At 40.3% G+C, this 22609-nt stretch overlaps 1 protein-coding gene across 5 annotated transcripts in view; it reads left to right on the top strand.

Moving 5' to 3' along the window:
• ppm1ba (protein phosphatase, Mg2+/Mn2+ dependent, 1Ba) overlaps positions 1-21264 on the top strand; it is a 37375-nt gene extending 16111 nt beyond the window's left edge. For 3 of the 5 annotated variants that reach the window (XM_007255768.4, XM_022684959.2, XM_022684960.2), the window contains exons 2-6: positions 9213-10082; positions 10398-10515; positions 12615-12726; positions 13567-13624; positions 19080-21264. In XM_007255768.4, coding sequence (XP_007255830.2) covers positions 9228-10082; positions 10398-10515; positions 12615-12726; positions 13567-13624; positions 19080-19109 — 1173 coding nt within the window. In that variant the 5' untranslated portion in view covers positions 9213-9227 and the 3' untranslated portion in view covers positions 19110-21264. Of the gene's footprint in view, positions 1-9212; positions 10083-10397; positions 10516-12614; positions 12731-13566; positions 13625-18241; positions 18259-19079 lie in introns of those variants that run through there. The other 2 variants (XM_007255769.4, XM_049481278.1) reach the window with 2 other exon arrangements.
• The last annotated feature ends 1345 nt before the right edge of the window (positions 21265-22609 follow it).

The raw sequence follows: 22609 nt of genomic DNA, 5'->3' as shown, positions 1-22609 counted from the left end.
TTAATGGACTATTATCCGTCCAGCAGTTATACCGAGGTGTTTAAAACTGGTCTTGCAGGAACAGAAAAAATTGTCCTCATATCTATAGATTAACATGGAACAATGCAATGTTTCTGCTTACATCACTTTCTTGCATGTCTGTTTTTTGTGATCAGTTCTTTATTAAAAAGCATACAGGTGTATCATTTGTAATTTGTTTTACGAAAATCCCATACACCCAAACATATAGCCTAAAATGTTTACAACATCTTAAATGCTTCCCTTAGGGGACATAAACACCACCTTTCAATCTACCTAAGATATCTCTTTTTAAACTAGACTGTATGCCACATCCCCTGCCTGAAGTGTTTTAAGGCTGATTGCATGCATGAGCGCAACAAAACTTTCCATGAGAACAGTATTATCCCACCTTCATGCTAAAGAGTCAGCCTATAAAACATGCTTCTGTTGCATTGACAGGTCTAGGTAGGAATCACTATTAAGTTAAAGTAAATCTGGTGAATATGAATTTCTGCTTTCAAGAATGTCTTAAAGTTGAAAAAACATGTTTCCAAAAAATACTGACCTCAGGGCAGTCTAGTATACAACACATTAATTTTCAATAAAATAATAAAATTACTGTTTAAATTACATTTTCAAAATGCGATATTTAAGACTGTACATTGTTACAGATGCTGCCCGAGGGAATCTTATTAGATATGTTTTGTGCTTCTGTCAGAAACCTTTAAAGCCTATTTTACACTTTTCCATAACTAAAACACAAGGTTATGTTTGCACCTTGTTTAATATAAAAGCTGCATGTAAGGTTGAAGGTGGGGGCTTACTTTTTGTAAAAAAATTAAATAAAATAAAAATAAATACAAAATGTTAAAAATAAAATATAAAGGAACCAATAGCTTGCACTAGGGGTGCAGGAAAAATGTATTTGAGCTCGAATCAGGTTTCTAACATTGAATGATTCAGAATCGATTCTCATTTTCAAAAAAATCATTTTTTTTTTTTGCGGGTGCAGCTACTGTCGCACAAAGCTTTTAACTGTACCACGGAGCTCTGCACGACAGTTAAAAAGCACCACGGGACAGTAGGTGAGTGTCACGAGACAGCAGCAACAGGACAGTTTAAGTTTTTGCTCTTACTGCTTCTCCCTATTAGGCTACAGAGAGGCGTGTAGTGTCGTGTTACAGTGTTTGTTGTTGCGCCGCTAAAGAATGGAGGAGGAAGAAAAAGAAATCCAACCGATTTGAAAGAATCAGACGAAAATGTAATTGTGACCCCAAGTAACAATTCTGAATCGAATTGTTGGATTCCCAAAGATTCACAGCCCTAGCTTGCACATTATTTTAAACTGTGCTGTCTGTTTACAAAAAAATATATATATATATACACTGCTCAAAAAAATAAAGGGAACACTCAAATAACACATCCTAGATCTGAATGAATGAAATATTCTCATTGAATACTTTGTTCTGTACAAAGTTGAATGTGCTGACAACAAAATCACACAAAAATCATAAATGGAAATCAAATTTATTAACCAATGGAGGCCTGTATTTGGAGCCACACACAAAATTAAAGTTAACAACTTTAATGTAATGTCCTTAAAACAAGTCAAAATGAGGCTCAGTATTGTGTGTGGCCTACACGTGCCTGTATGACCTCCCTACAACGCCTGGGCATGCTCCTGATGAGGTGGCGGATGGTCTCCTGAGGGATCTCCTCCCAGACCTGGACTAAAGCATCCGCCAACTCCTGGACAGTCTGTGGTGCAACGTGACGTTGGTGGATGGAGCGAGACATGATGTCCCAGATGTGCTCAATCGGATTCAGGTCTGGGGAACGGGCGGGCCAGTCCATAGCTTCAATGCCTTCATCTTGCAGGAACTGCTGACACACTCCAGCCACATGAGGTCTAGCATTGTCCTGCGTTAGGAGGAACCCAGGGCCAACCGCACCAGCATATGGTCTCACAAGGGGTCTGAGGATCTCATCTCGGTACCTAATGGCAGTCAGGCTACCTCTGGTGAGCACATGGAGGGCTGTGCGGCCCTCCAAAGAAATGCCACCCCACACCATTACTGACCCACTGCCAAACCGGTCATGCTGAAGGATGTTGCAGGCAGCAGACCGCTCTCCACGGCGTCTCCAGACTCTGTCACGTCTGTCATGTGCTCAGTGTGAACCTGCTTTCATCTGTGAAGAGCACAAGGCGCCAGTGGCGAATTTGCCAATCCTGGTGTTCTCTGGCAAATGCCAAGCGTCCTGCACGGTGTTGGGCTGTGAGCACAACCCCCATCTGTGGACGTCGGGCCCTCATACCATCCTCATGGAGTCTGTTTCTAACCGTTTGTGCAGACACATGCACATTTGTGGCCTGCTGGAGGTCATTTTGCAGGGCTCTGGCTGTGCTCCTCCTGTTCGTTCTTGCACAAAGGCGGAGGTAGCGGTCCTGCTGCTGGGTTGTTGCCCTCCTACGGCCTCCTCCACGTCTCCTGGTGTACTGGCCTGTCCCCTGGTAGCGCCTCCAGCCTCTGGACACTACGCTGACAGACACAGCAAACCTTCTTGCCACAGCTCGCATTGATGTGCCATCCTGGATGAGCTGCACTACCTGAGCCACTTGTGTGGGTTGTAGAGTCCGTCTCATGCTACCACGAGTGTGAAAGCACCACCAACATTCAAAACTGACCAAAACATCAGCCAGACAGCATAGGTTCTGAGAAGTGGTCTGTGGTCCCCACCTGCAGAACCACTCCTTTATTGAGTGTGTCTTGCTAATTGCCAATAATTTCCACCTGTTGTCTATTCCATTTGCACAACAGCAGGTGAAATGGATTGTCAATCAGTGTTGCTTCCTAAGTGGACAGTTTAATTTCACAGAAGTTTGATTTACTTGGAGTTATATTGTGTTATTTGAGTGTTCCCTTTATTTTTTTGAGCAGTGTATATATATATATATATATATATATATATATATATATATATATATATATATATATATATATATATATATATATATATATATATATATATATACAGTGAGTCCAAGAAGTATTTGATCCCTTGCTGATTTTCTTCGTTGGCCCACTAATAAAGACACTATCCTTCTGCACTTTTAATGGTAGATATATTCTAACATGGAGAGACAGAACATCAAGACAAAAATCCAGAATATAATTTTAAAGAATATATTTTAATTAATTTGTATTTCAATGAGGAAAATAAGTATTTTATCCCTCTTGCCAAACACACTCAATACTTAGTGGCAAAGCCTTTGTTTGCAAGCACAGCGGTGAGACGTTTGTTGTAGTTAACCACAAGTTTAGCACACACACCAGGGGGAATTTTGGCCCACTCTTCTTTGCAGATCCTCTCTAAATCATGAAGGTTGGTGGGCTGTCGCTTGGCAACTATGACCTTCAGCTCCCTCCATAGATTTTCGATCGGATTGAGGTCTGGCGACTGGCTGGGCCACTCCATGACCTAAATGTGATTTTTCTTGAGCCAATCCTTTGTTGCCTTTGCTGTATGTTTAGGGTCGTTATCATGTTGGAAGACCCAACCACGGCCCATTTTCAGATCCCTGGCAGAGGGGAGGAGGTTGTCCCTCAGGATTGTGCGGTACATGGCTCCATCCATCTTCCCAGTGATGCGGTGAAGTAGCCCTGTACCCTTGGCAGAGAAACACCCCCAAAACATTATGCTTCCACCTCCATGCTTGACGGTGGGCACAGTGTTCTTGGGGTCATAGGCAGCATTTTTCTTCCTCCACACATGGCGGGTGGAGTTGAGGCCAAAAAGTTCAATTTTGGTCTCGTCTGACCACAAAACCTTCTCCCAATAACTTGGTTCATCTTTCAAATGATCATTGGCATACTTGAGGCGCGCCTCCACATGTGCTCTCTTCAGCAGGGGTACCTTTCGGGCACTGCAGGATGTGAATCCATTGTTGCGCAAAGTGTTGCCAATTGTTTCCTTGCAAACTGTGGTCCCAGCTGCCTTCAGGTCATTTGCTAACTCCTGCCGAGTGGTTGCAGGACGATTTCTGACCGTTCTCAGCATCATTGCCACCCCACGAGGCGAAATCTTCTTTGGAGCACCGGGCCGAGGTCTGTTGATTGTCATGTTATACTCTTTAAACTTTCTGATAATTGCACCAATAGTTGTTACTTTCACATCCAACACCTTACTAATCTTTTTGTAGCCCATTCCAGCTTTGTGAAGGTCAACAATTCTGACTCTGAGGTCCTGTGACAGCTCTTTGGTTTTACCCATGTTGGAGACTTGAAATCTGTGTGATCTGTCTGATTCTGTGGACAGGTGTTTTTCACACAAGTGATTAGTGAGAACAGGTGGCTTCAGGTCAAGTAACAAGTTGATTGGGAGTGTCTAACTGGTCTGTAAAAGCCAGAACTGCTAATGAATACTAAGGGATCAAATACTTATTTCACTCCATGAAATACAAATCAATTAATATATATTCCTTAGATTTATTTTCTGGATTTTCTTTTTAATATTCTGTCTCTCCATGTAAGAATACATCTACCATTAAAAGTATAGAATGATCATGTCTTTATTAGTGGGCCAACGAAGAAAATCAGCAAGGGATCAAATACTTCTTGGACTCACTGTATATGTGTGTGTGTGTGTGTATGTATGAAATAAAATTTGTAATCAAGAATCACTTATATATTTAAATATAAATATTATATTTTTGAAGGTATTTCTTTTTATTTTTTTAATACCAAGTTGCATATACAGGATGATGTGTGTGTTTGTTTGTTTATACAATGTCTACTACACTTGTGTCCTATTTGATGTTAAAGCTTGCCCTTGTGAACAATAAGGCCTGTGGTGTGACTGAGCTGGCAGTGTGATTGAACTGCTTACACTGCTGTCTGACAGCGAGCTCTAAGTTCCAGAACTCGGCTGTTTGCAGTGTTGGAATTAAAACATGGATGCTGGGTGTGCTGTGCTAGTGGCAACATGGCTAACCCAGTGTCCCTTTTGAAATGTGAATGAAGGGGATACAGTGTTTTGTTTTTTGTTTTTTTTCTCTTATTATTAAAGTTGTGCATGGTTAGTCTCTGGTACTATTTTGATCAAGGACTGATTTAGGATGATCTTATGGTGAGGCTCTGAATATAGTTCATTCATGTTTACTTGGCAAAAGGAAACGTATTTCAAATGGTGTTTGATATTGAGAAACTATATGCCTAATCCATTTTGATATGAAAAAAATGACACACTCAACAGGATAATTATTTTTTTTTTGAGGCAGATTTGCTCCTTCCATCATTTGTGTAAAAAAAAAAAAAGAATTAGTCCATTTTCATGATTGCAGCAGTTTGTTGCATTGGAATGAAAACCAAAATGAACACACAGACTCCAGTAAGTGGAGGTGGTCTTGGTCTGGTCCCAAACAAACTCTTGAGCAGTTTTTTTGGCGAAAAATGGATTCCAACCTTGATTTGACCCAACAATCAGATCTAGGTTTAAACATAATAGCATCTGTAATGTAACTTGGTGTAATACAATTTCAGTATAATTTCTACATCTATAAACATAATATTCCTTTCCTTGCCTCGAGTTACATTGCACATAATTATGCAGTTTTTCATTATACACAGTATTTAGTGTCTTCCTGTATTTATTTTCTTTCACCATCCTCCACAGACAAGTCTGACCAAGAAGAGCATAAAAAGTACTTAATTGGTTTGTTGCGACACATTTTGTTGAGCTTGATTTTTTCTCCACTACTCCTGTACTCTCACGCCTCCCCTTTTGAACTCTGTAGCAAAGCAGCCTAGCATACTCCAGTCCAAATGCAAATTTTGCCAATTATTCAAATGCATTTAACCTGGCAGGAGGGAATAGGTCTAGACAGCCTGTGCACACCCTGGTTTGGCAGGAGGTTTACATGAGAGCAAATCTTGTTGTCCCACTGAGTGAGAAGTTTAATCTCTGTTAAAGCGAGAGCTGCAGTTGCTTCAGCTGCACTTTCAGTTGTGAATGAAGAGAGAATCTGCCTGAGAGGGATGGCACATGTCTAGGATTTAGCGTCAGATAAGTTCACACAGAATTGATGGGTTAAAAAGTAAGTGTGCTGCATTGAATTTAAATTACCTTTAGCATTAGCATCTACTTCATTGTTAATTTTTTACAGTTATTGAGAAGTAATAAAGTGGTAAAACCTATTTTAACGCAAAATTAAATTAAGTATTCACATATAAACTTTTTATTTCTTTGACAAAACCAAATGCCTTGGTTTTGAGTATTCAGGTATAGGCTTAGTGTGTGTGCATGTGGGGGTGGGTGTTGCTCATGAACTAATCTTTGTCCTTGATGGCCTTGTGCTCGAGCTTGTAGTTCTTGAGAACTTTTAAAAGCTAAAGCAGCTCTGCAGAGGCAGTAGGATTATCAGGCTCATGGCGTGTTGATTTTCAGAAGGTACACCCACTCCGTAGTTTCAGAGCCAAGAACCTCAACATGTTTATTTCACTCAGAGCTTTTCAGTTTGGTGTTAATAGAATACCGTCTGTTGGGAAGCAACTGTAATCCTTCTATATTCATGTTCATTACTGTTTCCAGCGCAGCGTGGGAGGAAGTGCACCATGTGTGGAAGTCATTTGCACTCTGCGTATTTCTCAGTATCATTCCTAACTCTGAGGTTCAACAAGCAACATAAAATAAAGCACGTGTTAGGACTGGGCAATATGATGATATATGTGGGAAACTATTTAGACCACACCAGGTGATTTAAAACTGAGTCTAGGGTTGGGCGTTATTGAAGTTTTTCATACCGTCATACCGTCGTCAGATTATATGGCGGTATACGGTATTACCGGCGGGGGCGGGGGTGGGGGGGGGGGGGGTTAATATATTATTTTCTTTTTGTACCTGTGTGTTTTGATATTTTAGAATTTGTTAGATTATATTTCCTTTAGCATTTTGAGCTTTAGTTAGTTACCTTCCTATTTCATATCTATTTTTCTGTTTTTATTAAATGCTGCAGAGCTTTAAACGCGTGGATGATTTTTTAAATGTATATTATTTTATTTTTGTAACTGTGTGTAGACTATTTCTTTTTTGTTATTTTAGAATTCGTTAGATTATATTTCTTTTAGCATTTTGAGCTAAGTTTAGTTAGTTATTTTCCTATTTCATACCTATATTTTTCTGTTTTTATTAAATGCTGCAGAGCCTTAAACGCGCGGATGATTTATTTTTTTTTTATGTATATTTTTTTTAGCTTTGTACCTGTGTGTACACTATTTATTTTTCGTTATTTTAGAATTCGTTAGATTATATTTCTTTTACCATTTTGAGCTAAGTTTAGTTAGTTATTTTCCTATTTTATATCTATTAATCTGTTTTTATTAAATGCTGCGGAGCTTTAAACGCGCGGATGAGCTCGCGTTCACGCTCGGGTTCAGTCTCGCGTTCAGGCTCGGGTTCAGGCAGACAATCTAAACTCTAGTATGCAGAACTATATTATTATTGTTATTAATTTCCCATTCTTTTAAATAGCAGGATAGTTTGATTTTTATTTCTCAGCCCGGACGAGACCCGGCCCGAGGAAAGTAATGGAAAATCTTGGGTCAGTCCAGGCTCCAGGAAATAGTCATCTGTTTTTTAATACTATTTTTATTTTATATAAAGATACGCCTATAAAGATAATCACCATATAACAAAGTATTACTGTTAATGAAAACGAACGAAATAACGAAAACTGAAAGTGAAAGTTCCCCTTAACTGAAACTAATAAAAACGGTAATTAAAAGAAAAAAATAAAACGAACTGAAATTACAGATTGAATACCCTAATTTTTGTGTTTGTTAGTTTATTTTTAAGCGCTGTATCCACTACAGCAGCTTAACAGCGGGTGGGGTTGTGCCATTTCTGCTCGCGAAGGGGAGCCGGGGTTCAGATACCGGCAGGGCGCTGCAGCGCGCAGTGCCTCGCGGTCTGCGGAATTGCTTATATTTACAGCGCTGGAGCTAGCTGCGAAATAATGACAGAAAATCCTGAGGAAACTGCAGAATTCTGTACGGTATTAGAATATGATCGTGAGTGACATAAACTGTTTTGTAGAGAAATAGGAGATGAGGAATATTTAAGGAAACAGCTGTAACTTTGAGTAACTCACACTGAACACCCCATGCTGCAGGATAAGCTGATAAATCTGATCATTTCGGTGGTTAGTTGGTTATTTGTTAGGGACTTATTGTCACTTCAGCACAAATGTGGCTATTTGTGGCGATAATTTTGGTGAAATTTAGTGAAACCTGTAGAGTTTATTGAGTTTTTGCTGTATGATCTCCTCAGTGAGAATCCCCACCCCATAACCAATCAGGGAGATCCAACTGCTTACCCCTCCTACTGCTCTTTCATTGTGGATGCACAGAATGTCTTAAACGTCCGTTTTTCAAAGTTCAGGTTTGGCACGTCACGTGGTTAATATACCGTCACTATTTTACAGTACCATCACCATATTTAAATACCGTGGTATACCGAAATACCGTCATACCGCCCAACCCTAACTGAGTCTATTTGCTCAAATTAGTGTCTGCCCACTCTACATGGCAGTCGTTGCTTTGTTTCTGCATTTTGGGGATTCATTCATGTGCATGGTAAGATGGCCACAGAGTTTAAAAGCAAACTGAACTTTGCATTTGATCGTTTGTTCGTTTTAAAAATGGAAAAATAGACTATGGAACAAACTAAAGTAGATCTACACTGTATTACCTGTAGTATCCACTCGCCTGCAATGTGTTTGGTGATGTAAGGCTTAAATGGAGGTGCTCGACCATGAAACCCATTCCATGATGCTCTCTCTGTGGAGTGTTCTTGAGGTAATCTGAAGGCCACATGAAGTTTGGAGGTCTGCAGCGATTGACTGCTGAAAGTTGGCAACACATGTTATCTGAAGAAATTGTCTAAGTAACTTGACTAATTGACTAAGTAAATGTGTAATAATGAGTACATTTTCAAGAAAAAGGTTCTTGCAGAAGTCCAAACTAACCCATTTTCAACCAGGAAAAGTGATTGATTATTTTTTAATAATGTTACTGAAATGTTTTGATTGTCCTAGCTTTAATCTAAAGCTTCTGATAATATCAATGTACTTTATTATGCACTTTTACTTTATTACTGTGGCATGCCTAAAGAGAATGCTCTGCTTAATCGCCTTTTTTCTGGTTTATTTGCCCTAGACGGTGACCTGAGCCATGGGGGCATTCCTGGACAAGCCCAAGACGGAGAAGCACAATGCACATGGTGAGGGCAATGGCCTGCGCTACGGCCTCAGTAGCATGCAGGGCTGGCGGGTGGAGATGGAGGATGCACACACGGCCGCTGTAGGCCTTCCTCACGGCCTGGACGACTGGTCCTTCTTCGCCGTGTACGACGGGCACGCCGGCTCACGTGTGGCCAACTACTGCTCCAATCACTTGCTGGAGCACATTGTGGCGGCCGGCTCAGTGGAAGAGCTGCGGAAAGCTGGTGCTCCTTCACCCGAGACGCCAGCCGTGGAGGCGGTAAAGAGCGGCATCCGCGCCGGTTTCCTGCGCATTGACGAGCACATGCGCAGCTTCACAGACCTGCGCAACGGCATGGACCGCAGTGGCTCCACGGCTGTGGCTGTGCTGCTCTCGCCCGAGCATATGTACTTCATTAACTGTGGCGACTCCCGAGCGCTGCTCTGCCGCAACGCGCACGTCTGCTTCTCCACGCTGGACCACAAGCCATGCAACCCACGTGAGAAGGAGCGCATCCAAAACGCTGGGGGCTCAGTCATGATCCAGCGGGTTAACGGCTCACTAGCCGTGTCACGAGCGCTTGGCGACTACGACTACAAGTCTGTTGAGGGCAAAGGCCCTACGGAGCAGCTGGTGTCACCCGAGCCTGAGGTGTTTGAAATTGTGCGTTCTGAGGCCGAGGACGAGTTTGTAGTGCTGGCCTGCGATGGCATCTGGGATGTGATGAGCAATGAGGAGCTTTGCGCTTTCGTCCGCGCCAGGCTGGAGGTTTCAGATGACTTGGAGAAAGTGTGCAATGAGGTGGTGGACACGTGTCTACACAAGGTATGGGCCATTCATTCCTACCTTTTGGAATTAGGTTAGGACGGTTAGTAGGGCACGCAACCAAAAGGGCCACTGTGTCTGCAGGCATTTATCAACAACAAACCATTATTTGAGACTGTATGAGATTTTACTAATCTAATGGTTTAAATTAAAACCTACAGCTGCACCAACCTGTTACTGATAACCTCGGACACCCTTGGCGTAGCAAAACTGTCTGTTAGTTGTGGGAGCTGTTTAAGTCAGTTATTTGAATTGATCTGTAATGTGTTGTTTCTGGAATCACAGGAGGATATTTTCCTTTCTGTCTTTCAACAGGGAAGTCGAGATAACATGAGTGTTGTGTTAGTGTGTTTGCCAAATGCACCCAAAGTGTCAGAAGAGGCAGTGAAGAAAGATGCAGAGCTGGACAAATTTCTTGAGTCTCGTGTGGAAGGTAGGATCTTTTTTTCTTCTTTAAGCTCACAGAGGGAATCAGGCCTCAAAAACTGGTGCAAACACTTTACTACAGTTAGTAGTAGTAGTAGTGTTTTAATTCTTTTTTCAAAGTCTTTCTTAAAGACTTTGTTGTACATTTTTACAGCATTCTCCATTAGCAGTGTTTTAAAATGTCTGTTATAGCTAAATTACAAACAACATATTCTTTAAGTTAAAATTTATTTATTCAATTTTACACTTCATCCAAATTAAATGAGTCTGCCATAATTGAAGCTATTAGGTTATTGTTCCTGAATATTACAGCTGTATATTGGCAATATATTGGCCACATATTGTGTTTGCTTGTTTTCCCTTTAGATTTTTAGTGAAACTGTCCTGGTATAAAAACACCATTATACACACACAAAAAATATATACATTTTTATTCTAATCAGATTAGTGGAATCCAATGGCTCCAATCCAAAACACTGCTATCCAGTGGTATATATAAAATTATTACTTATCTCATACATGTAATTAACATTTTATGCGGCTGATTTGGCAATGGGGATCAAAGAATGTTAAATGCCCTCATAACTTGGAACGAAAATTCATTTTCCGTCCATCTGGCATCCACTATCAGGCTTTGCTTGTACTCCGATAATTCATGCATCTTGCTATGAGCACACTGGCCACTGTTCATCACCACCCACAAGATAACACCTCACTTATACAGGTGTGGGCATGTGTAAGCTGTCCCCTGAGGTGACAAACATTTTGTGATCAATTTACATGTTACTATCTCGTGATTCGAATGTTAGTGTATATATGTGTCCATATCTGTGATGCTGCCTAAACTGGGTCACACCAGTGTCCAGGGTAAGATATCTTTAGGACTGTTATCTTAAAGCTCTCCACCCACTTCATCCAGCATGCCAGCCCAGCATTTGGGGACGCACTCCATCATGAGGTCAGCTGGCCACTTTTATCACAACAATGCTGTCATTACTATGAATGTTTTGAAATGCCACATGCTTTCCAAGATACTGGACTCCTACTTCCTGTTTTTGAAGAGAAACAGCTGATATGATCTGTTTATTTTGGATTTTTTTACACTTTTGATGCATTTTGCAATTTTCTTTGCTTTTTTTATCCTTGCGTTGAGTTATGAATGAGAATGAAGCAAGTGAATGGCACATGTCACATGTTGTCTTTTTATGTCTCTCTCTTTCTCTCTCTTTCTCTCTCTCTCTCTCTTTCTCTCCTCTCTGCCTATCACTCCACTTTTTTCTTCCATCTTCTTCTCCATCTCTGTCTATTTTTCTTCTCTACCTGTCCTCTCTCTCTAGCCCTCTATTCTCTCTCTTGCTCTTTCTCTCACTCTCTCTTATGTCAATAGCTCGACACTGTTGCTTTCAATTCTTCCTCTTTTCCTCCGGCCTTCCCTTTTTCTTTCTTGGATGCCGTCTGTGCTTTGGCGAGCGGCTGTTAGTTTAGTGCAGTTTTGCGGGTTATGTAAACTCATGGCCCTGAGTGTTGGGCCAAGGTTGGCGTAACATTGTGGTGATGTTTGGCTGGGTGCTGAGAGGGCCTTAGGGAGTCGTCAGCACTGCTGCTCCGGCGAGGAATGTGCTGGCTGAACATCGAGCTGGCACCGGGCCCAGAGCAGTCCAACTGGGCCGTAGGGTTCCCTTCTACAGTCCCTCTGCCCTGCCCTTCTCTCTCTTTCTCTCTCTCTTTAACTCTCCATGTTTTCTCTTTCTTTTTCCCCTCTTATCTTTTTCTCTACTATCTCTGTTCTTCCACTTTATTTCTGTAATTCTTTTAAATTTTGTGCACCCCCTGCCTCTTTATGCTCTTATTCTCTTTCTTCTCCTCATCCTGTCAGAAACTGTTTGTTAGTGTTTTTCTCCTCCTCTTTGTACACTTTCTCAATGGCTATTTGGTCTCTGTGTCTTTTGTGATCTTTGTGTTAGTGTGTTCTAGTGAGCAGGGATGTCACACGGTCTCTGATACTTGTGGCTGCGTTTAGCCTCCGTTAACCTTTTGTTTATTCTCTCTCTCTCTCTCTCTCTCTCTCTCTCTCTCTCTCTCTCTCTCTCTCTCTCTCTCTCTCAGAGCTCATAGAGAAAGCAGGCGAGGGGGGCATTCCTGACCTGGTACATGTCATGAGAAACCTCGCCACAGAGAATATCCCAAACCTCCCACCAGGGGGAGGCCTCCCCAGCAAGTGAGCAAAAAACACACAAGCACACAAGCATACACACTCACACAGCTGTCACACACCTGGAAATCTTAATAAAAACACTTAAAATGTGACTGTATCAGAGTTCATCAAAGCCAGGTCTACACAATCACATGTGTATACACGTGTACATACACAGACACATTGTATGTATATTATTTTTTGATACCTCCTTTCCATTCCTGTACCCCACTGTAGATTCACAAATAGCCAAAGCTTTAATTGTGGTGTGGTTGTTAACTTTGCCCTTGCAAAATCTAAAAAGCAAATCTAAAAGAAAAAAAATCTTCCAATTTTAATACATAGTAGCCTATTGAATAATAGGGGTGTTTTCAAACCAGATTTTAACACGATTTTTAAAAAAAATTATTTAATTTTTACAACCCACTCATTCAGAATCCGCCTATGCAGCATCACCGAGTAGCCAGTGTACTCGGAGGAAAGCGCAGTGACATGTGGGGAGAACGCCATCTACCCACCCAGAGAAAGCAAGGCAAATTGTGCTCTCTCAGGGCTCCGGTAGCCGATGGCAATCTACATGAACAGGATTCAAACTGGCAATCATAGTGGCATAGTGCATAGTGGCAGCGCTTAGCCCGCTGGACCACTTAGAGCCTCTTGAAAATGATTCTTAATGTCTTAGAGATGGAACTTTTTTTTTTTTTTTTTTTTTTTTTTTTTTTAAACACACTTTTTTTTAAGCACATGAAATCACATGAAAATAATATATTTTCTCCTATTCTATACTTTTTTTAGGTTAATATACGTGCGTCAAACTAATGTCGTGCAAAATTGTGTGTCTGTGTTTCTGTTTCCTCTTCCTAGGCACAGTGTTATCGAGGCCGTGTACAACCGGCTCAATCCCCAAAGAGAAGAAGATGGGGTGAGTTTCCATCTTGTTAGATCTTTTACTGTCAACATTTGTTTTCCATCTTCTACGACCTCTGTCCTCCATCTCCTTGACCCCACTTTACCCCCACCCCAATTACACTGTCTGTCAAACTGTGTATAGCGCAAAGTCCTAGGAGTGAATTTATGTGCTGTGGCCCTCCACTTCAGGTTGGTTTTAGTCATGTCATCATGAGACCTCAACCAGAGTCCATGCCTCACATTGCGGCTGCCTCCTGCTCCCCCATCATCACTCACTCAGTCCAGCGAGCACACATGGCCAGTTCAAAACACACCCGCAGCTGCAATGAGCTCATCTTGTTGGTCCACTGCAACAAAGCACAAAGGCTGAGATCACCACGCCAAAAAAACTCACACTAGACAGTCAAGCACCCAACAAGGAAAGCCTCTTGTAAAGATCTGGGACGGCAGCCAGTTAATACATTGCAAACATGTGCGTGAGTGTATGTGTAGGGCATGACTGGTGTGGTTTTTAAGCTGTTCCTCTGGAACTTTCTCTCATGATGATGATGATGCTTTAAGTGTGTGCTTATGACCAGATGAACTGTATGCTGCATGCTGGGGAATTCTCACAAATATTTCCCCCCTCAGTGACCCAGTGAAGTGGGTTTAAGAAGCTCAAAAGAAGTCTATCTGAATCAACTGTAGTGTGGTATAAATGTAATGATAAACTTCTGTGCTTGTGTCAGAGCTCTTAGTCTTAAAAATCCCCCTGTTCGACATCCAAGAGGTTGTGTGAGTGCGAGGGAGAGAGTAGAGGTCTGCACAAGGTCGAATTGCAAAGGGTTGTCTGTGCAAAGGAACTAACCTATGCAGTCGGAACAGGCAGATGCCATTGCTCTTATGGAGTGGTTAGATGGTAAGCTTGATAATTAGTTAAATTATTAGCTTGTGGAATCGAGTTAGAAATCAATCCTTTTTGGCATGATGCATGCATGTAACGCAGCATTATAACCAGAGATAAATCTGTGTTTTTCGAACTAATAAAGGTGGCCAAAACTGGTTGAGAAGGGGCTTTCCAGGTAAACTTAATGCATTACTGTTCAGGGCTTCTGTAATGTTCTGAATGTTTTTTCTTTCTTTTTTCGGATTAAATGTACTTACAAATTGAGAGCTTGTGGATTCCAATGCTGAACTGCATTGTGGAGCTCAGTGTGTAATAAGTGGCGTAGACTATTTCTGAAGGCTTCATGTACTGTATTTTTCGAACTATAAGGCATACTTTCAATAAATGTCTGTTTTCACACACAAGGAGCACCAGATTGTAAGTCACATTTATTTTTAAAGTCGAACGAGTGCTGGATTTTTATCTACACAGATTTCTTTACTGAAAACTGTTTATTTGGGTGAGGAAAGTGTTTCCATTTATCTACAGTAAGCTTTCCAGATTTCCACTAGCCATACAGGCCTACACCCCGGTGTTCTGGTAACCCAGGGCGATATTACCTAGCGGTTCATCTCACATAGCTTGTTTTAATACAGTAAACCGGAAGGCTACAGTTCGATATACAGTCTTCTGAATGGCAAAAGAGCTGTTTGAATGTTATGCTAATGAGCGGTTAGCAGGTTATGCAAATGCTGCTCCATGCAGGGTTAGGAGGTTAGAAGCAGACTACAGGCGATAATACTCACCTCTGCATGGCAAAAGAGCTAATGCTTAGCGTGGTTAGCAACTAATGCTAATACTGCTTCAGTCTCAAGTCTCGGTGCTGGAGAACTAAAATATAGAATTAAACTTTAATGCTGCACTTCAGTGGAGTTGCTTTACTGCTTCTTACAACCTGACTGGTAAAATCCATATGTAAAATGCACCGGTTTATAAGGCGCACTGACGATTTTTTGGATTTTAAGTGCGTCTTATAGTGCATAAAATACGGTACTAACTTGAGAGAGGGGTATATGGTAAAAGAACCTTAACATTTCAGCACTGGCTTTAATGGGTTTCTGCAACTGTGTACAAGGCTGGTCCTTATTACCATCTAGAAGTTGAACTAACAAGGAACTGCACAAGAAGGGATGAAGGACTTGCACAAGAAACCTTGTCCAACACTGCAGAAACTTGCAAAAAATAATTAAAATGATTTAACTAATTATAATCTGTACTAAAGATTGTCTTATCAAATCATTCTAATTAGTTTGGGCAGGGACAACACTGATTTGGGTTGAAGACCTCAAAGCAGACAGACAAAGCAAACTAATTCATACAGGCTTGACATGAATGGGGCAGATGTGAGCAAGCAGGTGCGATGCTGGATTTTATGGATGTGGGCAGCTTGTGCAGACCTCTTGGAGTGCGAGAGGAAGATTGAGTAAATGAGCAAGCAAACAAGTGTGTTGGTGGTCTAGACTCTTGGACGCTCTGTCTCTGTGTGTGTGTCTGTGTGTGTATGTACAGGATGGTGTTTCCATGACTTGGTCTGGTCTATGGTGTGGCGTAGTAGTTTTAGGCCTCTGTGTTTTACTCTTGAGTGTTGGTCAGAGTGCACTATGCCTGTACTTTACTTGTGGTTCTGTCTCCCTCTCCCTGTGTGCTTTCACTACCAAATCTTTTGTGAGAAACTATACTTTTAATGCTCAAATAGACATTTCATAAATACACTTCTTTATATACACACACTTTAGGGGTGCACAGTGAAGTGGTTTATATTAGGGGTGGCTAACTTATTTATATATATTTTTCGCACTATAAGGCACACAAGATTGTGAGGCACTCTATCAATAAACGTCTATTTTCTGGCCTATTTTCATATTCACTAGAGCATTTAAAGCTGCAATTGTTAGGAACAGGGGTGTCACCATGTTTCACTTCTAATTTAGCAGGTCTCAGCGCCAGGGGGCGCTGGGGGCGAGACCTGTAAAGCTAAGCGAAGTTAGGTAAACAACTGTTTAAAAAAAAAAAAAACATTGTCAAACAAGCCAAACCAGCAAACCAACCATTGTCAAACAATCCAAACCACACAGTTCTCTCTTGAAAACTGTTTATTTGGGTGAGCGCTTCCATTTATTTATAGTAAGATTAGATTTGTAGATTTCCACTAAGGCTAGAGCATTAACATTAGCATTAGCGGCTAACTGCTAATGCAGTCTAACTGCCGCCTGACAGCGCTACAATGAGGAACCCTGAGTGTTCCAGTAAACCAGGGTGATATTAGCTGGCAGTTCATCTTGCAAAGCTTGTTTGAACAGGGTAAACATGCAGGTTGTAGTCTGATATACTCACCTTTGAATGGCTAAAAGGCTAGCACGGTTAGCAGGTAATGCTAATACTTCTCCAGCAGTGCTAACTGAGGTTAGCAGCAGACTACAGGCCAATAATCTTCACCTCTAAATGGCCTAATGGCTAGCATTTAGCGGCTAATGCTAATACTGCTGGAGAACTAAACTGAAACTCCTGTATAACTCTGTACTTCAGCGGAGTGGCTTTACTGCTCCTCACAACCTGACTGGTAGAATTCATACATAAGGTACACTGTATTATAAGGCGATGATTTTTGGAAATTTTAAGTCCGGCTTTTAGTCTGAAGAAATACGATGTACAAGTGAAACAATAGTTGACTGGCTTTTCCCAGCTTTTCAGGGTTGATTTAAAGTCAGTTTTATTTTTTCCCCAAATTCCGTATTTTTTCTTATTTTCAGTGCCAACTTGCCAACTAACTGACTGGCACTACCAATCAGTGCTACATAGCGCTTATTAGGGGTGTAACGATGGATCACGGTGGAAAAAAATGATTATGAGCACTTCGAGATTGAGATTTTCACCAGATTACAACAAAAGTAAAGGATTCAGCATGCCATGATCCTAATAATGCACCCCATATATCCAGGATTGAAGATACTGGACAGATATAATATAATATAATATATATATATATATATATATATATATATATATATATATATATATATATATATATATATATGTAATTTTTTTTTTTTTTTGGAAAATGAAAACAGTGTGAATTTTGCTACAAACATCTAAAAAGTTGTACCCTAATGGCCCTAAAATAATATCCTGGTATTTTTGTGAGAACAGTTTTTAAAACTTTGCGCAATATTATTTGCGTAGGAAACAATATGGCACACCCCTAGTTCTAAATTATTTGACAGGCTTGAGTAGAACCTTTTCAGGCTGATTCTGATTTGGTGGCTGTTTTTTTTTTTTTTTTTTTTTTTTTGCCACCCCTGGTTTATGTGAAAAGTCACTTTGCAATCTCAGTCGTTGTTGTTGAAAGTTGTGTAAGTGACAAATCACAATCATGCAGTTAAAATACTAAAATACTATCTGAAATTCTCTCTCACACGTGCACACACACACGCAAGCACATGCACAAAAACACTAGACTAATTACAAGCCTTTCTGACACACTGTCAGTGTGATCAGTGTTTCTGGCTGGACTATGCTGGAAATTATTTTTTTTTCCTAACCGCACCACAGCACACACTTGAATGCGTACAGACACGCCCTTGTGAAAGTATGCATGAACGACACACAAATTAGGACTTGCCATGCAGTGGCATTGTCTCACCTTAGCTAACACCTAAACACCCTGTAGTATTTTCTAATGCTGTTGTTACTTTTTGATTAATGCAGCCCTCCTGTTTCATTTGGTAAGTTTATCACCTAATCCTGCCTCCTATAGAAGGAACATATTTTATATTTTGTTGCTTTTGTTCAAAGGTGTACCTCGAAAAATTCCCCTTTAAAAAGGTCCTGGAAATGCCTCCTGACTGCAGAGAAAAGGCAGATACACTGTATGATGCTGTGGTGGTTTTAAATTTAGAACTGTGAATGTGAGATGGTTACACACCCTGAAATGATGGGCTGTTTTCTAGACCTTCCTTTATTTAAGAATCAATTTAACAATTTAAAGTTAAAGATGTTGCTTATAATAGTTATTATCCTGAATGCCTAAAGGCTGTTCTGTTGTTTTGCTGTGTTTGCTGACCTGATGACCCTGTTTGCCCTTAGTCACTTCTTGCTTCTTAAGTATCAGGATTATATCTGGATAAGGTCAAGCCACATGTCCAAAGAAGAGATGCATTTCAGATACAGATCCAGTCATTCAGATCACTTCAGGAGGTGATCTGAGACATATTTGAGCATGTTATAGCTGTGTAAACACATCCAAGTTCCAGGCAATGGAGAAAATTGCATAATGCATCGCAGACATCAATCAGATTTCAGTCATATTTAATGGAGATGCATTTGTATATTTAAAAAAAATGTGCGTGTGGCTAACATTTTACAAGGATGCAATCCAGATACTAGTCTCAAAGTGACCAGGTGTAAATGTGGTCATTACATTGTTTATTCAATAAAGAGCGAATCTACTATAACATTTTATATGAATTAATTTAGTACTAGTCGGATTACTTTTATATTTTTTCTTCTCATTCTCCTCTGTTCTCTCTCGCTTGTCTTTCTGCAGAATGGTGCAGACCTTGAGGACCCCTGGTAAACCTGCTCAGCCGGAGAGCATGACCCCTTAAAGGATCAATCCCTCTGTCCGGAAGACACCCTTCATACTTTTATTTCCCTTTTTTGTAAGAAACCCAGATTGATTGGGATGTCAGTAATGATTTGAACAGAAAAAGCAGCAAATCCAAAAGGATTGCACACTTCTTTTTGATTTTTTTTTTGTTTGTCTTGCTTAAATATGAGGGAAAAGAGAAGATCTTCAACGTTAGGAAACACATCACAAATCAAAATACACATCAAACAATAAAGACAGACTTTTTGCGCTTTTTTTTTCTTCTCTTTTTTGTGGTTGTTGGTGTTCTTGTTGAAACTGATGTTTGGGGTGATGCACGCCCATAAGCGCTGTGGTGCCTTTTTCTAGTCGGCTACGGATGGGGAACTTGGGCTAGTGGCAGATCCACGGCCTTCCGCCCAGAGCACAATAGAACAGATGGGCAAAGTGAGACCACTGCTACCCCCTTAACTTGGAGGGGGGTGCTTATTCAGGATTTCCTTGACTGGTGATTGCATGTGGAACAAGTTTGGAGCAATTGCTACGTTACTACATACCCTGTGTGGAAAGGTTTGGAGCTTGATGGCTTTTTGCACCTTTTACACCCTCTCTCGCCACCGCCACCACCCCCCACCCCCCCCCCCCCCAACAAACACACAAGCTCTGACAGACGTTTCTGGAGAGAGACTGCGTCAATATTGCTTCACCCTGCAGTTTATCACTCATTTGGTTGTTATAAGCTTTTAATCCTGCTGTTTCAGAGAATATAGAATATATAGAGAGAGATATATAAATTCATATATTTTTTCCCTCCTTGAGTATTGTGTCGTTTATGGCTTACTGTTTAAGAAGCAATAGACGTGACAAAGGTTTGCGTGTTCAAGTCATTCCATGTCAGATCCCTGGGGATTAATGTCCCCTGTCAGAAAGTCCTTGCGGTCACTGTCTTCTTTTTCTTACAGGCCTCATCTTACTACATATCTATAAATATTAGATGGTTGATGTTGAAAATTCAAGAACAGTATTAGTTTTAAACATTTTTCAAGTAGGGGCTCTGAGTGGCTCAGCAGAACAAGACACTGACCTAAGGCCTGAGGATCACAAGTTAGAATCCCAGGTTATACTAGTTCTCACCATCAGCAGCCGGAGTCTGAGAGAGCACAATAATTCATGTATTCTCTCGTGACTGAGCTTTCTCCCCACATCATTTCCACTGCGATGCTGGCCGGTGCAGGTGCCGTTTGGCGCTTTTCTCCAAGAGCTTTGGCGGCAGTTCAGAAAGGCTGACTTGATCTGTCAGAGGAGGCATGCTCTAGTCCTCATTGAAAACTCTTACTATTAAAAACACAAATATTTAAATTAAATGTTTTTTATAAACCATCTGTATAGAGTTGTAATATGTTTGTTAAATGAAATCCACTGTATTTACTTAAACAATAAACTAAGGATAGTGAACTAAGTAAAGTTTGAGTTATAGAAAAGTGGCCATGAACACTAAAAAAAAAACAAAAAAAAAAAAACACAGCTACAGCTACTCCTAATTCTATACCAGATGACCTAAAAAGCCCTATTCTTCAGGAGATTTGATGTGGAATGATTAGTGTGTATGTAGGTGTGTGTGGCTGGTGTCAGAAGAATGAAGTGTATGAATTACTCTGGACATACTGGGATTGTACAAGTTATGTGCTACTCTGACCAGGTTGCCCCAAAAATCTGTGGGCATTGTATGCTAAAAGGGAGCAACGTGATGCCCAAGAAAGACAAGCTACTACTCATCACCTCCTCCAGCACTTCTCTTTGTATCATATCTCTGCCTTCTTTCCTCCTTTCTCAGTTCTCACCGTCACAATGCACAACTGAACTCTTCAAACAACCTGCCTTTGTTTTTTTTTTCTTTTTTGTCCTCAGAGTATATTGTAAAATGGTGTGGGTTTTTTTGTTTGTTTTGGTTAGCTGAACATGAAAATACAAGCTTTATGATGAATTTCTGCATTATTTTCAGACTCAGCGTACAAGTGTGATACTGGTTTTGCTCAAAATGCATTTTCTGGAGTACTAGATGACTTCAGAATTAATTGCAAACATGAGAACTGCAAGGTGAACTTGAGCAGAACAATAAAGATCAAGTAAAAGCTGTTCCTCATCTTGTATTCCAGTGACAAATGCCTTATGTAAGAGTCCAATTAGAAGACGATATTTTGGCCATTTAGATGCTGTTTTTCGCTTTTCTTTTCGTTCTTGATTTGCTATACACACATTTGATGCAGTCTGCTACTTTGTAAAAGGTTAACTCAGTAAATGTCACAGGAACAATTAGTGTCTTCTGCTATGTGTTTCACCTCAAGAATTCTTATCATTTTTAAAGTTTTATTCAAGAAGCATGCATTAAATAGCGGTTCCAAGCCCAGATCTCAAAGATGGACATGTCTACACTAATGTGATTGGGTACATTTTTACATAACGTGTTTTTAGATAACAGGGCTGTGTGTTTGCTCCTTGAATCTTGAATGTATTTGCTAAATTTAATATGGTGGTAAAACAACATAGTATTTGCCATGTTAAGTATGTGGTTGGACATTTTCATTCATAAAAGAGAAATAAATTAGAATTTGGTTCTCTAGTTTTAATTTAAATCAGGGTTTAATTAACTGTTTTCTGATGGATTATTAGAGAAATCAGCTTGTTAAAAATCAGCAAAAATGTATGTACCGTATTTTTCTGTATTATAAGGAAATTTTGTGCGACTCTAATAAGGAACCTTTTTCTTTTAGGTTAAGTACACAAAACTGTAACTCTTAGAAAAATAACATTTCAGATGAGTTAGACAAGTCAATCGAGTGCTGGATTGTTAATCTACACAGATTTCTCTCCTGAAAACTGTTTATGTAAAGTTTTTGTTTATATACAGTAAGCTTAGCTTTCCAGATTTCCTCTAAAGCTTGAACATTAGCATTGACTACTAACCGCTAACAATAATGCTAATGCTGCTCCAGCAGTGCTAGCTAGGGTTAACAGCCGGCTACAGGCTTATTATACTCACATTTGGACAGCCAAAGAGCACACATAGCGGTTAGTGGCTAATGCTAATACTGCTGGAGAACTAAACTGAAACTCCTGTATGCACTTCAGCAGAGTGGTTTTAGTGCTCCTTAAAACCTGGCTGGTAAAATTCATACATAAGGAGCACTGATGATTTTTGGGACATTTCAAGAATTTTAAGTGCGCCTTATAGTGCAAAAATACGGTACCCAGTTTTTTGTCATATCATTTAAGCAGGGTTGTCTAAAATATTTCAATGTGATCTGTGCACAAATCATGACCCAAAGTTTTGTTCAAACACGTGGGCGGTTTCACCCCTGCTGGCTAATTTAAAAAAAATTTGGCATATTTACGAGAGAATATTTAACCAGTATAGTCACTTTTAAATTTAGTCCACATATTTTAACATGGTTAAGATCAGGAATTTGGATAGGCCTGCTCTATCTATT

This window comes from Astyanax mexicanus, chromosome 7 (genome assembly GCF_023375975.1).
Source record: "Astyanax mexicanus isolate ESR-SI-001 chromosome 7, AstMex3_surface, whole genome shotgun sequence".
Taxonomy (NCBI): Eukaryota; Metazoa; Chordata; class Actinopteri; order Characiformes; family Acestrorhamphidae; genus Astyanax; species Astyanax mexicanus.
Note: the sequence above shows the minus strand (reverse complement) of the source record. Positions and strands in the feature narration are given on the sequence as shown.